This window comes from Tigriopus californicus, chromosome 5 (genome assembly GCF_007210705.1).
Source record: "Tigriopus californicus strain San Diego chromosome 5, Tcal_SD_v2.1, whole genome shotgun sequence".
Taxonomy (NCBI): domain Eukaryota; kingdom Metazoa; phylum Arthropoda; class Copepoda; order Harpacticoida; family Harpacticidae; genus Tigriopus; species Tigriopus californicus.
Genome location: NC_081444.1, coordinates 6,743,629 through 6,757,912, shown reverse-complemented (window position 1 = coordinate 6,757,912; position 14,284 = coordinate 6,743,629). Strand labels below are relative to the sequence as shown.

The following is a 14,284-nucleotide window of genomic DNA, read 5'->3' as shown; positions in this document are numbered from 1 at the left end:
GGGGGGGGGATGGCCGTTACATACAATCGGTCTTCAATGGACTTCCCCACTCAAGTCGAACAGTTTTGAGGGCGCTCAATTAAATGGCCCTCCTGGGCCGAGCTGAGTGATCCAAGATAGGGAATGACGCAAATTAAAGACTTCGGTTTGCTTGTTCTGCTCTCGTCAGAAATCAATTTGAGAACAAGCCTTCAGCCAGTGCCGTCAATAACGTCACTTGAAAGACCTTTGTGGGGTCCAATCGCCTTGAGGGCGTTTGCAGGGACCGAGCTTTGTAGTACAGAATTGCCGTCTTCACTCCATCCACTCTTTGTGCTAGCTGGGCCTTGGCACTGGCTGCAAACTGGATCGTCCCCGAGGACTGCTCGAACACTGAACACGTTGTTGGAGGTTAATGCGTACCTCTGTTCTCAGAAATGAACTCCAATGACTACGATGATTGCGATTCTGACGAGAATGGTGAATACTGGTCATTGAGGATCACTCTGGGTTGGTTATGGCACATCACTTTACATCATCATCACCATCATCGTCTACCCACGTCGTTGAATCTCTCTTTCTCTCTCTCACACACTTTATCCAGTACAACTACGTATGAGCGAGTGTGCCTAGCTCAGTTAGTTTGGCGTCACTTGAGTAACCGTGCCAGAAGCAGTTCTTATTCTGGGTCTCAGAGAATACACCTCCTATGGATCAGATGGAAGAGGGCCGGCCCAAGTGGACCCGCGCCCCCGCGTTGGGGTAGAGTCTAGCCACGAGTTGTGATGGTTGAAAGATTCTGCTTCAGGTATGAGCCATGCTTGAGGGGCTTTGATCCCTTCACTAGCTTCACCAGCACAGAAATAACTAGTTGCAGCCAAATTCGAACCTCAAGTACGATTCAGGTCCTAGGATTCGTTCGTTACGTATTGCGTCTGTAGAATACACCCTCATAAGTATAGTATTGACGGCGGTGCGGTTTGTGCAGAACTGCCAGCCAGCAGCTTGTGTGAAATGCATAATTGTGGCCTAACCTGGCCTTGCTCCGACTTACTTGCCATCTCACAGGCCCGGCTCATTGCCGCTGAGCCATGATTGCTGGAAGTGGAGGGCGAGGATGTTAGGCCTCGGTTAGCTTCTCTGGGCAGGGATAGAGGACAGGGTTTCATACAAAGGCACTCCTTTTCCCGAGGACGACGAGTCGGAAAATTGTGTTACGGGCGTGCTAGAGATGTACTTTGATATGAGGCGTATCGCCTGGTCCTTCCCATGTCAAAGCCTTCCAGACCACGCTTGGGCCTTAAGTACAAAACCCACCTACCTCTTTTTTTAACTTAATGTACTCGAATACATTGCGTTCCTGAATTGAGCGTCATCAAGAGTTGCACTCTTAGCCAGCACAAATGTTAGAAACCTGATTGTGGTATCAAAATTGAACAGCGTGTTAATGCGAAGCACTGGAAATTACTATCAGGAGCATGTTTCCTTGAAGGGTCTAAATTATCTTCCACCAAATCGTTCAATATCATTTCTCCTTTTTAAGGTTTTTATCTCATAAGATCTTCACTTTCAATTTGCTAAAACCTCTGATCCTAATTATCTTAGAATTCCAAGGCTATCGGATCAGGACTCGACAGTGCACAAATTACACATTGGACTAGTCACGTTAGTCCTAATTCTCCTAATGATTTCGCCGGTGGGCCTGGACAGTTGTTCTAAGTTTTCTAAATTGTATTTACACGCATACAATTGTTATGCGATCGCTACCACACAAGTTGGGAAAAAATGATTGCAAAGATCAATATCGGTTCGTATGTAGACTTCTCTTCTAATGCTCTTTCTTCAATTAATTGAACACTTAGACATGCCTGTGAAATTGAACCATCCATATTATCTAGACAAGAGCTTGAGTAAGACAACAGCAAACAAATATTTGTTATTCATAGGAGATAAAGTCAGTCCGCTGAAACGCAATATTCGATGGCGCTAATACCGAAAAGAACAATGTAATCTTCGATTGTTGCTTTAGTGTACTGTACTGTAATTCATGTTGTCCAATGCAATCCTCTATAACGAACATCAAAGGGGAAATAGCTTTTGCGTAGTTCCTACCATCCTGAAGCATTGTGTGTCATCAAAAATGATACAAAGCATGCCAAACCAGTGAGTGTCTTTTCTGTTCGGGGTCTTTCTATTGAAGTAGAGGGCTAGTCACAAGCGCTCTATATTGAAGTAACGTTAAAAAAGCTCATCCTGCTACGTGGTGGACCTCTCAAAGACCCCATTCGTATTTTGTGAAGAATCTATTGCGAACTAAACAAGCGGGACAGTGGTAACGAAATTACAATAATTTGTTCCTTTTATCGATAAAGGAACTGTCATCCTATGATAATTAAAGATGGTGTAATTGTAACGACCCCAAGTAAACAAAAAATGTTCGTTACTCTTTCGACCTCTAGAGCAGACTTTATTTATTTTTTCCGTTTTATTTCAAACGCCGAAAGTAAACTGAAAGCTTTTGACGCTAACATCCTTTCAGTAAAAAGTAAACGACCCTTTAAAAAAAATCGGTGATTGTGGGAAAAATGACCCTCTCATTTATCAGTAATGTAAAGTATGGCCCTGATGTGAAAATAGTTGAACCCTTTAGAATTTGGGAAAAGTTACTGTAACTAGAAACGCCATTCCAATTTCTTTTGACGAGGAATGGCTCAGTAATTAATGGCTTGCTCATTTTGGATGCTGTAACTGTAACACCCTGCTGACGACAGCGTATTGAAGGTAAGCTAGCTAAAAATCGAACGCATTATTCTTGCTAAAAATGTAGTTAAGGAAGCCATCCAATTTGAGGAGTCCTTGTTGGGATGAAATGTTGTACTTCCATTGAATGATAAAATCTTTCGATACAATTCTGAGATAACCATCAGTGAGGTGGATAAGCCGAACTAATGTATTATGTTTTTATGGGATTTCATCCCAGTAAACCTTATTGTCAAAGCATAACCCAGGAAATTGAGTAGGTATGTCGCATACCTAAATTAGGTAAGTCCCTGTTCTGAAGCTTCTATACTCACTTCATTAGTTCCTTCGAAAATTGTTATCACGAGAGAAACTTGCTTACTTTGTTTGTACCTTTAGGGAACGACTCTTCTGTCGAGTGTTTCGACGACCAATAAGGAATACATGTTTGCCGAACGGGACAGGCAGTTTCGCGATAATTTGGTGTATTGTCTCAAAGTACATTTCTGATTAGGTAACTCTTTTTAGACTTGTAGGAGAAACAGTTTGCAGTCTTGGCTGAACTCGAATCTCATGATTTTTTAATTGATCAAGAAATATGCGCAAGTACAGATTGGTAAGTTTGTTTTGTGCTCTCTCGCTAAAACGGACATGATACACACACACACTAGATAACAAAATATCACGATAATGGCACATTTTTGCCACCTCGCACTTTTTTGGCTTTTCCTTGGCATTGAATCTTTGAAAAGTGTCAATCATACATGATCGTCAGTTCATACCGTAGAAAACTTTTTCGTGTTCTATGGTTCATGCTAAAGCTCAAGGCTCACAAATCTGCGACGAAATTCAAATTCAAATTCCAATTCGCATATCGAATTTTCGATCTTTCTTTGCATCTAGTTTTTAAGGTTGCGTCATTATGGCACTTGTTGGTCCCTACAACCTGTTACCTAGCTTGATTATCTAATCAACTCATTCTTGGGCTAGGAGAATACATCTCCGGGAACCCTGGTCCATTCACTCTGTAGCACACACACTACATATGTCGAAAACTCCACACATAAGGAGATCGGCCGGACATGGCAGGGCTTCTTGTCGACGCACACTCATGCATTGAACTTCGTATGTACGGGCTCACACACTTTTGATCTACGTGCTCGAGGATCCTGCGCAGAACCGGGCTTCTTCGTACATGCTCTATCTAGAGAGAGCCTATGCATGGATTGACAGAACAGTACCGACCGTGTCTGCCGACCAACTCGGCTAGCTACTTCCTAGCGGGCTGCATGTTTCTTGTACTAGTCAGTCACCTGTGCATTGAACAAAATTTGTCTTGAAGAAGTTTGTGATTCTCCTGACTTTGGTGTCCTTTCATACATTGGATAGGTCTGGTTCAAAAATGCATCCCCTTCCTAGTCATCCCTCAACAGGAAGGTCGGATACTAATGAGGCTTTAGAGGGTGGGCCTCAAGACCAATCTACCAACAGCCATGGGGCGCCTCCTGGTGCGCCTCCTGGTGCCAAGTCATTTTCCAGAGGCTCGGCTCTCCGTGGGTCGTTGAGAAAGATGCTACCACCTGTGCCGGACATGGACACGCAAATCTCGTTGTCGGCCAAAATGATTGACAAACGAACCAGCACTCCCAAAGGAAACCATAGTTATGGGCCGTTTTTCTTAGAATATTCTCTTCTGGCCGAATTCAACTTACTGCAAAAGCAGCGATTGCCTGGCCTTTATGTCATCCCCTCGCACGGATCATCCCTCGGTGAGTGAGGAGATATCTGGAAATGTTGATATTCAGACCGTATTATCAGTTCTATTTGCGGTTTCTGTATTGCAGTCTGGTTTGGAATTATCTTCATTCGGCAAGGGATTTATCAGGAAGGTGTGTTTAGGTTCAAAGTACTGATTCCTGAAAATTTTCCGGATGGAGATTGTCCCGTAAGTGTGACTGATACGACGTTCAACTATCCATGACCCATCAAGGAATCAAATTAGTATTATATTCGTACAGAAAATCATGTTTGACCATTCGGTTTTTCATCCGGCTGTGGATCCGGAGACAAATGAATTGAACTTGAAGAACACGTTCCCAAAGTGGAAGAGGAATATTCACCACATCTGGCAGATTTTGTTATACATCCGGAAAGTGTTTTACAAGATCGATCCTCAAGAAATGAAAAATGTGGAAGCTTGCTCACTGTAAGTCCATATTTGACAGCATTTGGTTATTATCAGCTCATAATTTTTACCGGTGGAAATGATTTTTGTCTTAGATTTGTCAAAGATCGCAATCAATTCAAAGACAAAGTCAGAGCTTGTGTCTTGGAATGGGAAACCAGATTGTATGAAGTTCCAGAGACCAGAGATCCACATTTTCTCACGTTTTCACCTTACAACCCAGAGATCCACGATAGTGTTCGAAGACAATTGGCCTCTAATCATTCTGAAGTAAGTGGTTGGGTTGAGTTTTGTTCCCAGAGGAACATATCACGCCTAGTCTCTTTCTTTCTAGTTCTCATCGCTTCCGGTCCAAGATCCATACTTAGATCCAAACCACGGCGGAGATGTCAGTAGAGCCAGAAGTAATGGCTTCTCGTTTTTGGATAAAGGGAGTCTGACTGTATTTTCGAAGAACTCACTTTGACAAAATATTCAATTCAGGCGTCAAATAATACTAATGTTGCAAATGAGTGATGAGATATATTCTATTTACAATTGTCAAAGTAGTCACATTAATGCTTAACATTAATACCAAATAATACATGATTCATGATTTTATACCGTGAAGAATTGCGTCACATTAGACGCCTGCATCTCGATTTGACCCATCTTAAACTGAAGCCTTTGAAGCCATTTCACTAGAATAGTGTTGGTGGTGATCTGTTCGTTCAAGGTAGTCTCAGATGGCTTGTAGTCAAGGATTGCTTGAAGTCTCACCCGTACATGGTCCGGTAGTTGGGATTGATAAGCAAAGAGAACTGGTGTCCAGGCCGGCATGAGTTTGACCAACACGGTCGAATGACATTCCATTAATGCTTCCATTAAGCTCAAAAAGTGCAAATTGACCATCTCTGCCAGAACTTTAGAGTGAGAAACCAATTGAAGGATTCCTGGCGTGACTTTGCCCCAAAAGTCGAGAAGAATGCTACTAGCCAAGGTTTGCGTGTCATCCTTGGAAGGCATCAGGACTATGGTTTGTTCCAAATAAACTGTCCATAGCTGGCAAAGAATAAAGGCGTGGAACAACGAACACATGTGGACCACGGAAGTTTTAGATTGCTCGGCAAATCCTGCTAAGATGACCTGAATATGATCCGCAATGTGGCAAGATGCCTCCAGAGGAACAGGCTGACAAAGATTGGCCTCATTCATGGACGATCTCAAGGTGTAATTGACTGCTCCCAAGAGCAACCAAGACAGAAGTCTAATGTGGGAGACACAATCCAAAAACTCTCTTGGTCCTTGTGTAGCAATGTTTCCAGGCGGATTGAATAACCAAGGCAAGTACCGGTTGACGGTGCGACCGTCTCGTCCGTTGCCCTTACTGATTTCCAAAGCCACGTATTGCGACAAAGCGGCCTTCAGCATTCCGCCCAAGGTGTCCTCGTTCAGCCCCGTGTGCTTGTTGTGACTGCGGGCATTGTTCTTGACCTTGCTCAGAGTGTGAACATCCGCCAGAAAATCCAACGCATCCTGCAGGGTGTTTCTCATAACATCGCAAGCGGCCGTGTTGTACACTTGTACTGAATGAGGGTCAAGCTCCAGATTTGGGAACGTTTCCACGTCAATTCCGGTCGTAATGTGACCACTAGCATCGTACAGCAACAAATTGGTCAGCAGAAGGAAATTCGAATCTGGGATACAAGTCTTGAATTTTAGAGCTTGGCAGAGCTCAAAAACAGCCGTCCGGGTAACGAGCTGTTTCTCTCTCTCCTTAATGAAGCCCTTGTTACAATGATGACAAATGCTCAAGAGTTGAGGGAATGTCAATGCAGTGGTTTGGAGAGCATAGCTAACTAGTTTGCAAATAGGCTCCAAAACTCCGCGGTTCCCGTTCACTCCTGGCATGCGTAAAACGCTGGTCATGACATGGAACAACGATCCAATGCTGGGTAGTTGGGTCACTCTGACTGAGCTCTCAGCTTTGGCTTTGTTCGACTCTTTGGCCATGTTGGCAGCACTCAGGCCACCAGGGGTCATGGCCGAAGTGCTGGTCAGGGTCGTTGGCCTAGTAAGCATGTGTTGTTGGCCCGTGACTGACCAAAGGCGCCGGAAGAAGAGATCGCATGGGGCGAACACAGCCGACCAATTGCTAGCCTGCTCGAATTGGACGCTCTTTAGATAGCTCACCATATTCGGAAGACAAAGTGTGAAGTCAAGAATTGTGACAGCCTTTCTTTCGCTCATCTCGACCATGAATTGGGCCAGAGGAAAAGACGGATTCAACTCTGTGAAGTCAATGAGGCAAGAAACCAGAGTTCCAAAGAATTTAAACCGGCCTGTCTCGCTCATTTCCATCATGAAGAGCTTGGAGAAGAGCCCATTGGTTGAGAGTTGGTGGAGCACACAACGGAAAAACTGGCGAGCAATACTGCGGCTATTTCCGGGAATATACGCGGTGCTGTCCAATTCCCAAGAATACTGTGTGGTCCTGGCAATCCGCGACACGACCAAAAGAATCTCTGGCAAAAGCGGGGCTGCCAATGCCGGATCCCGGCTAATGAAGGTGCTAAGGTTGATGATACACAGACCAATGTCTTCCTCGGTGTATTCCTCCTTGATTGCTCCGCAATGAGAGCATCGATCGACGATGGACTCTTCTCCCGTTCGTAAAGCACTTTGCTTCATGAGTAACGGATTGTCCCGATGTCCAGCAAGTAATGAACTGGATGAGTTCTCACGGGCTTTCCCTCCGCAAATGCTGGAACTCTTACTGTTGACCTCAAGGACTTGAGTCTCGGGTAAAGTGGATGTCCCATGACGTCGCCTCTTTTTAAACTTTGGCTTGTTGCTTGGATTTGTGGCTATTTCAACTTTACCTTCTTGCTTGTCCACATTGTTTGCTTGTTTCTTGACCTTTAGAGAGGATTTTCTCGGAACAGTCTCCTTGGGAATGCTTCCAGTTGCACCTAGCGTGGTCCCTGACGCACTTGGCACAGCCACTTTGTTTCCTTCGTTTTCTACAGCTTGGGTTATGGGTTGCCTGGCTTTTGCCTCGGTTTGCAGAAGTGGGTTGGTCTCCTGATTGCCCTCGTTATTTGAGGCTAGTCCGTTACGAATATGCGTGATCGTGCCAATATAGGTTTCAATTGAAGGATCATTTGCCCCGGTGTCGGAGCACAACGAGTCCTGCTTGTGAATACTCGCCACCACTTGAATCTTGTCGGTTGACAACGTCTCTCCAATCAGGGGAACGGACTCCATGTGACTTGGATCAGACCCAAAGACTTGCCAAACTCGATCAATGATTCGTTCGCGGCTGTTTTGTCGATCATATCTTTTCAAAGGTGGATGCTGTCCAACAGGGAGAAGCCTTTCCTCCTGAGGTTCTTTCAAAGGCTCAGCTTCGATCTCTGGCTTTGGTGCATTGCTGGCTTCTTTGTCCACGTTAATTGGATTGCCTACTGTGATCACATCCATGAGAGACAAAGGAGAGGGAGGGGATTCAAATGTAGGGAAGTGATGTTGGTGCGGATGTTCCTTGACCTCGGCTGGTCGTCCGGTTCTGGGATCAATCCAAGTAGTCAATTGGTTGGTGTTATCAATGAATAGTGTCCGGCCGCTACTCATAAGCTGCATTGCCCATCCAGCAGGTAATCCCTCACTTGTGATTTGATGGGTGCTCGGAGTTGGGGCCTTTTGGTGACCCGAAGGTCGAGGTAAAAAACCAAAAAGATTAGCCATTGGAGTACGAACCTCACTGCTGCTTGGGGGCTTGTCTCCCTGTCCCTGCTCTACGCGGATCATTTCCAAGCTACTTAATGGCTTGGAATGCTTCGTCCCTGGTTTATTTGGACTTATAGCGGGGGTTGATGCCCTTGCACCATCGATTTCATCCAAAGACTTGTTGCTGTTGTTGTCTTTGTTCTTTTTCTTCTCTGTATTTGCATTCTCGGCAACGTCTTTTTCCTCTGGTTCTGCTCCAACCAAAGTGTCTTCAAAGGGAATGATAAAGTCAGTGTCAGGGTCACAAACTGTATCGGTGTCTCCTTGATTGTCCGAAGTGTCTGCCACTGACAACTGACTGAGATCTCTAGACCTAGCCGACATGCCGAAGGATGGCTTGTCCAATCGGTCACATGTATGAGCATGTGCAGCCAACGTATGGATGATGATTTTTACCAACCCGGACGTTTTCTCCCCAATTATGGTGTCACAATTGAAGTCGTATTTGTAGAAGATTACCATGGCAGCTGTAAGCCAATTTCGTCGCAGAGATGGTTCCAAGTACCAAAGACTGAATCCACATCCCTGGTACAACATACTCTCTTGCATCAAGGTTTGGTTTTGCCACGATGAAGCATGTCGGGGAGGAAATGGGATCTTTTGCAGAATCAAAATCGAGTTCAAGAGGATCTTCTTGCCCATTTCGAAATTGTAATCCAAAACTTGAGGTAGATTCGCGATAAATGCATTGACGGTGGGCGTAGATCTGATCTTGTGCGGCATGACTTGGAATCTCCTTTCAGCTTCATTATAACCGATCAAAGAAAAGAGACTCTGGAAGCATCGAGTGGCTGCATGAGCCTTGGTCTGCTTTTCTTCGGGAAATTTGGCGTAATCCGAGTAGGACAAAAATTGGGTGAAAAGAAACACCAACAAATGAAGTGTTTCTTTGTCGATTTCATCCAAATCCAGGGTTTTGGCAGCCACGTTAATGTACTCGCTTTCCTCGCCCATCATAGCAGCACTACTGGGTTGCTTGTTCAGCGTAAATCCCGAGTCATTCATAACTTTGCCATGCTTTGTCTTCAACATCAACGGAACCGACTGATGACGAGAATACGTGCCTTGAGCGCAAGTGCGAAAATTTTGCTTCTGGAGAAATAGCTTGGAAGCAGTGGATAAGCCCATTCCTGCCGGTGCTGACACTGTCCTCTTGTAGGGATATTTCAAACTGGATGCCAATGACTTGACCTGATTTGAATTCTCTGATGGTTTTTGGAGCCGATTACGAAGCGATGTGAAGGAGCTGGGTACGGCTGGATTTGCGGTGGCCACGGCTACCATTGCAGAGTTTCTCTTTGAAGCGGCAGTGGATCCTGATCGTTGAATGCAAGTCTCTGATTTGTGGTCATTGATGGCCTGAATTTCGCCAATAATGACGTCAAAACGATTTGCAAAGAACACCCAGGATAGTATATGCCGGTCTAACATTGTGTTGAATAGCTGATTGAGCCGCTTCAAAATCACTGGACGATCGATTGGAACAGTGTCAAATTGATTCTCAAGACACCACAACAAAAGTTGAATGGCCGTATCGTGAACAGTTCCTAATTGGAGGATGGCTTTTTGAGACACATGGACATTCACATCATCTGTACTGGCTATGAGGCAGCAAAACGCGTGGGACAAAACTGATCGCAACAAATGGCTCTTCTTGATGGGCTTATCCTCGACAAACCTCAGAATGAGGCTGATTTTCTCCACAGCAGCAAAACGGGTTCTCCAATCCTCGTTGTTGAAATCCTCGTCCAGGCTTTTCCAAAGGATATCAGCTCCACCCGGCAAAGACGTGGCGTGCAACAGCAATGGAACACACGCATGAGCCACTTGAGAGTGGGATGCATCCAAGATTTGCCACATGACGCCTGTAAGTAAAGGCTCTTGACAATAGTGAATAAGTCTCTTTTGCTTTCGAGCGGCTGATTGTAAAACATCGGCATTGAGTGAGAGCAATCGAACCGAATCCATGAGATAGAACCTCATGTCTGGATCTGCAATCTCCGTGTTCCTCAACAGCAAATGGTAGACAACTTGAAGTGGTATCGCGTAGTCATCAATATGCAACTCAAAGGGTTCTTCATTTTCCTCTTGGGATGAGACGGAGGAGGAATCGTCCACCTCCTTCACTTTTTCAGCTGAAGATTGCATGGTGGTCAAAACAGCCATGAATTGGCCTAATCCAGGTCCCTTTTTCATGGCACTTGCCGCTCGAGGGTCCAAATCGGCCCCACTGTTAACGGTGAAATTCGAGGGTTCGGCCATGTCCTCATCAGAATCGTCATTTACATCCAACGGAATGACGTTCTTGATGGTCACATGTATGAGTTGCAAGAGATCTGTCAAGAGCTCTTCCACTACTCTAATGCCTAATTCCTCGTCTTCTGCTAAGTCGTCCATATCCAAGCTGTCTGTGAGGCACTTGTTGATGTCCTCCATCCACGGAGTGGCGAGTATGCGATTGATTAGGCTTAAGATGTCATTGACACACGGGCCATTCAGTCCAATGTGCAATTCCACATCCTGGAGCTCCATTTGGCAGGAGAGAACATCAATCATAAGGTTGTAGCACATCAAGTTCAACTCCTCCTTGGATACCAGACTTGGATCTTTTTCCACCAGTTCAGGTTCCTCCTCAAGAACTCCTGGAGATTGTGGCCTTGGCTCGGTGGCGATGCTCTCTTCTGTGAGATACTCGGTGGGGTTCTCGACTAAAAGGGCGGGCGCATTCTCATCGATGTCTTTCCCGTCCAAGATGAGAGTATCGATACCATGGTTCAACATTTCAAAGAGAATTTCCAAGGGAATATGAATATTCATCAGACACAATCGCTGGAGCCATTGAAGGGCTTGTTGTTGCACATCAGCACTGGTCTTGACGAATCGTTTGGATATGAAGTGGTACATTTCTTTGGCGTCAAACCCAAGGGGACTCATATCAGGATCAAATATCTTGCAGAAAATGCTCTTCAGCTCAACAATTTCCTCCTTGGACACTTCCTTATTAATCACTTCCATCCAATGCGACATGAGCTTTTCCCACACCTCCAACGTAATCACATCATAGGGGACTAGACAAAAGACGCTATTCAAGCCTTCTCTGATATGGTCAATCTTAGGCATAACCACATCCCAGTGACCTCCGATTTTCACATAATCAGGAGGATTTGGAAGTAGGCACGAGACAAACACGTCCGGGTAGCTCTTGTAGACCTTACGCAACCACTCCGGAATGTACTCTGACTTTAGTTTCTCCAAAGTGGATCCAGTTTTGTCGTTAGGCAAATACGCTGTGGCATTAAACCATTGGAACAACATGGACAGCATGTGACCAAACGTTGCCAAGCACGTGTCAGTTGTTGGCGTTCCCAGGCCAACCAAAAGCCACACCCCATACCTTGAAAGAAGGCGTCTTTCATTGAGAGCGGTTTCGTCCTCAATGTCCTCACCACTATCATCCAAAGCTTGCATCGTTCGGCGATGAGCGTCTTCAAACTCTTTGTTCGATCCAAAGGGTTTGGCCTCTTGGAGTAAACTAATGACAGCCTTGACGAAATAGTTTTGGATTTCCTGCTCCATATCCCAAGGAGACGAGATCTTGGAGTGGATGATGTGATCCATGGTGAGACGAGATTGGTGATTGATCTTGTTGCATTGATTACAATATCGAGTGGGCCTATTGTTTGTACAATGGAAACTGGAACAATCTTGGGAGAAGCAAATGGCCACGGCGGTCTTATCCATAGACTTGCATTTTTGGTTGTCACAGGTCACAGCCACTTGTTGTAAAGGATGATTGATCTCTTGGAACATGGGAGCGATATCTTTTCGGTCGACCAACCTTTGGATCGTCAGGAAGCAATCCCGGCAATAAAAAGCTGGCGGAGGTCGATCTGGGTGATGTGAGAGGCAAATGGTGTGATCCAGACAGATATTTACCGCCAAAGCCTGTCCTTTTCCTGCGCAATCGGGCGCACTGCAAAACGGGGGGGACCACGTTTCAGAGTTGTTGAACTTGTGAATGATTGCTTTGAGATCGTAGAGTGTCGGGTTTAGACTTGGCCAGTAATAAAAGAGCAGATTGACTGCATTCATCCTGGAAGAAGGTGTTCCATGGGCGATCACTAGGAACAAATCCTTAACAAGGTCTTCTTTGACCGTCATGAGGGCTTCAGTAATTTGACGATGAAGGGCTGTGTTGTCTTTGGCGTATTGGAAAACCATCAAGAGAATAGCACCTGCAGATTTGGATGCATAGTTCTCCAGATCTGCGTCCATATCATGAGTAAGTGGAACATTATCTTTGGGACGTTTGGTGGAAATGGTGAATGGAATTAGATGATAGCAAACGACGTTCACAATGTCTTGGCTTAAGGACAGGGGTAAGACCGTGAAAAGGCCTACCACAGTGTAGGGCAAAGTGTCAATGAGTTCCCTTTCCAAGAATGGAATCAGAACACAAATCGAGTTCAAATAAGCCTTGCCAAAGTCGTAGAGGCCTTGGGGTATGAACTCAATGAGGTCGATGAAATTCAACAGGGACGAGTAGAGCCCCTTATAATCTAGGCTGGGATAGAGAGCCATGCGTTCTGGATCGGTCTCTTTGCTCTTCATCATGAGAAGAGGCTGTCCTGGCACATCCTTGAGGACATTCAGCAATGTGGTGGAAAACCATTTCAAAGTGGTGGCCAATTCCAATCCCGTGGGGGCATTCAAGTTCGGACCACTCGGCGTCTGACTTTGAAGGAGCCGCATTTGAGCCTCTTGTAGGGCCTTGATCTTAGCCGTGAAGGCGGCTGCCCGTGTCCCCATCTTGACTTGTTATCTATACTCCTGAAAGTTCCAAAATATGTCAGACAAGCACCACTGATTTTCACTTTGAGATCGATCTTACCTGTTAACAACAAGATGATTTTGGATGTTTCAAGACCAATACTGTTGCCTTCAAGCCCTGTGTCATAGAGAGAAAGTGTTCCTCGTCCTACTTGCTCCACTCTCTGTCTCTCTCTGCTCCTTTCTCATGCCCAATCTTAGCGGCTCAAGGGCCCTCTTTGGAGGACGGGACACTCACTGCTAGCAAAGCAAGAGTGGAAATGGAACTTGGAGGTGCTTTCTTTCTTCATCCAAGGTCTCCCTCCGCAAGGCAGAAAAACATAGTAAGAGTGATCGAGAGAGAGCAGGGTGTGTGTGCCACGGCCACACAGAAGTGCCAACAAGATGAAATCATGAAGCATCCCTGCTCCATCTTTGTTCCATCCATGTTTAGCTTGTTGCCAATGCAAACCGTATAGGCTCTGAGTAGCCCGATTTTATCAAAATGATCAAGTTTAGGAGTAAATGCAACTAGATGGACAAGATCACCTGTTGTCTTTCATTTCTAGTTTTATCTTTTTAGCGGCTAAATGACAACTCCTTAGGAAAAGAAAAATCTGCAAGATTAGTAAAAAAAGATTAATTGTTTGTTAACTGAGAGCAACGAATTTGATTAAGAATGAAAACTTGAGAATAGATAAAAACATCCTGTCTTGCATCCCTCAAAAAATCAGACAGTTGCGATATTTGATTAGGATTTTTTTGGTTTAATTGCTACCAGTTTTTAACCAAACCTTCGATGAT

General features: G+C 45.1%; 2 protein-coding genes across 2 annotated transcripts; one reads left to right on the top strand and one right to left on the bottom strand.

Moving 5' to 3' along the window:
- Positions 1 to 43: 43 nt before the first annotated feature.
- Positions 44 to 5,503, top strand: LOC131880601 (AKT-interacting protein-like). The gene is made up of 6 exons (XM_059227268.1): positions 44 to 787; positions 4,108 to 4,487; positions 4,563 to 4,663; positions 4,737 to 4,924; positions 4,999 to 5,173; positions 5,238 to 5,503. Exons 1-6 carry the CDS (start codon positions 765 to 767, stop codon positions 5,367 to 5,369), a joined length of 999 nt encoding a protein of 332 aa, XP_059083251.1. The 5' UTR covers positions 44 to 764; the 3' UTR covers positions 5,370 to 5,503.
- LOC131880600 (protein unc-79 homolog) lies at positions 5,404 to 13,625 on the bottom strand. Its single transcript, XM_059227267.1, has 2 exons — positions 13,563 to 13,625; positions 5,404 to 13,501 (listed from the first exon to the last, which is right to left on the bottom strand). Exon 2 carries the CDS (start codon positions 13,478 to 13,480, stop codon positions 5,501 to 5,503), a length of 7,980 nt encoding a protein of 2,659 aa, XP_059083250.1. The 5' UTR covers positions 13,481 to 13,501; positions 13,563 to 13,625; the 3' UTR covers positions 5,404 to 5,500.
- Between the last annotated feature and the right edge of the window lie 659 nt (positions 13,626 to 14,284).

What these genes read in the sequence shown, in the direction of transcription:
- LOC131880601 (XM_059227268.1), top strand. Translation starts at nt 765, where the DNA reads ATGGTTGAAAGATTCTGCTTCAG. An exon ending in TTCCGGATGGAGATTGTCCC is followed by an intron (nt 4,664 to 4,736) that starts GTAAGTGTGACT and finishes ATATTCGTACAG; the next exon opens with AAAATCATGTTTGACCATTC. An exon ending in TGGCCTCTAATCATTCTGAA is followed by an intron (nt 5,174 to 5,237) that starts GTAAGTGGTTGG and finishes CTTTCTTTCTAG; the next exon opens with TTCTCATCGCTTCCGGTCCA.
- LOC131880600 (XM_059227267.1), bottom strand. Translation starts at nt 13,480, where the DNA reads ATGGGGACACGGGCAGCCGCCTTCACGGCTAAGATCAAGGCCCTACAA.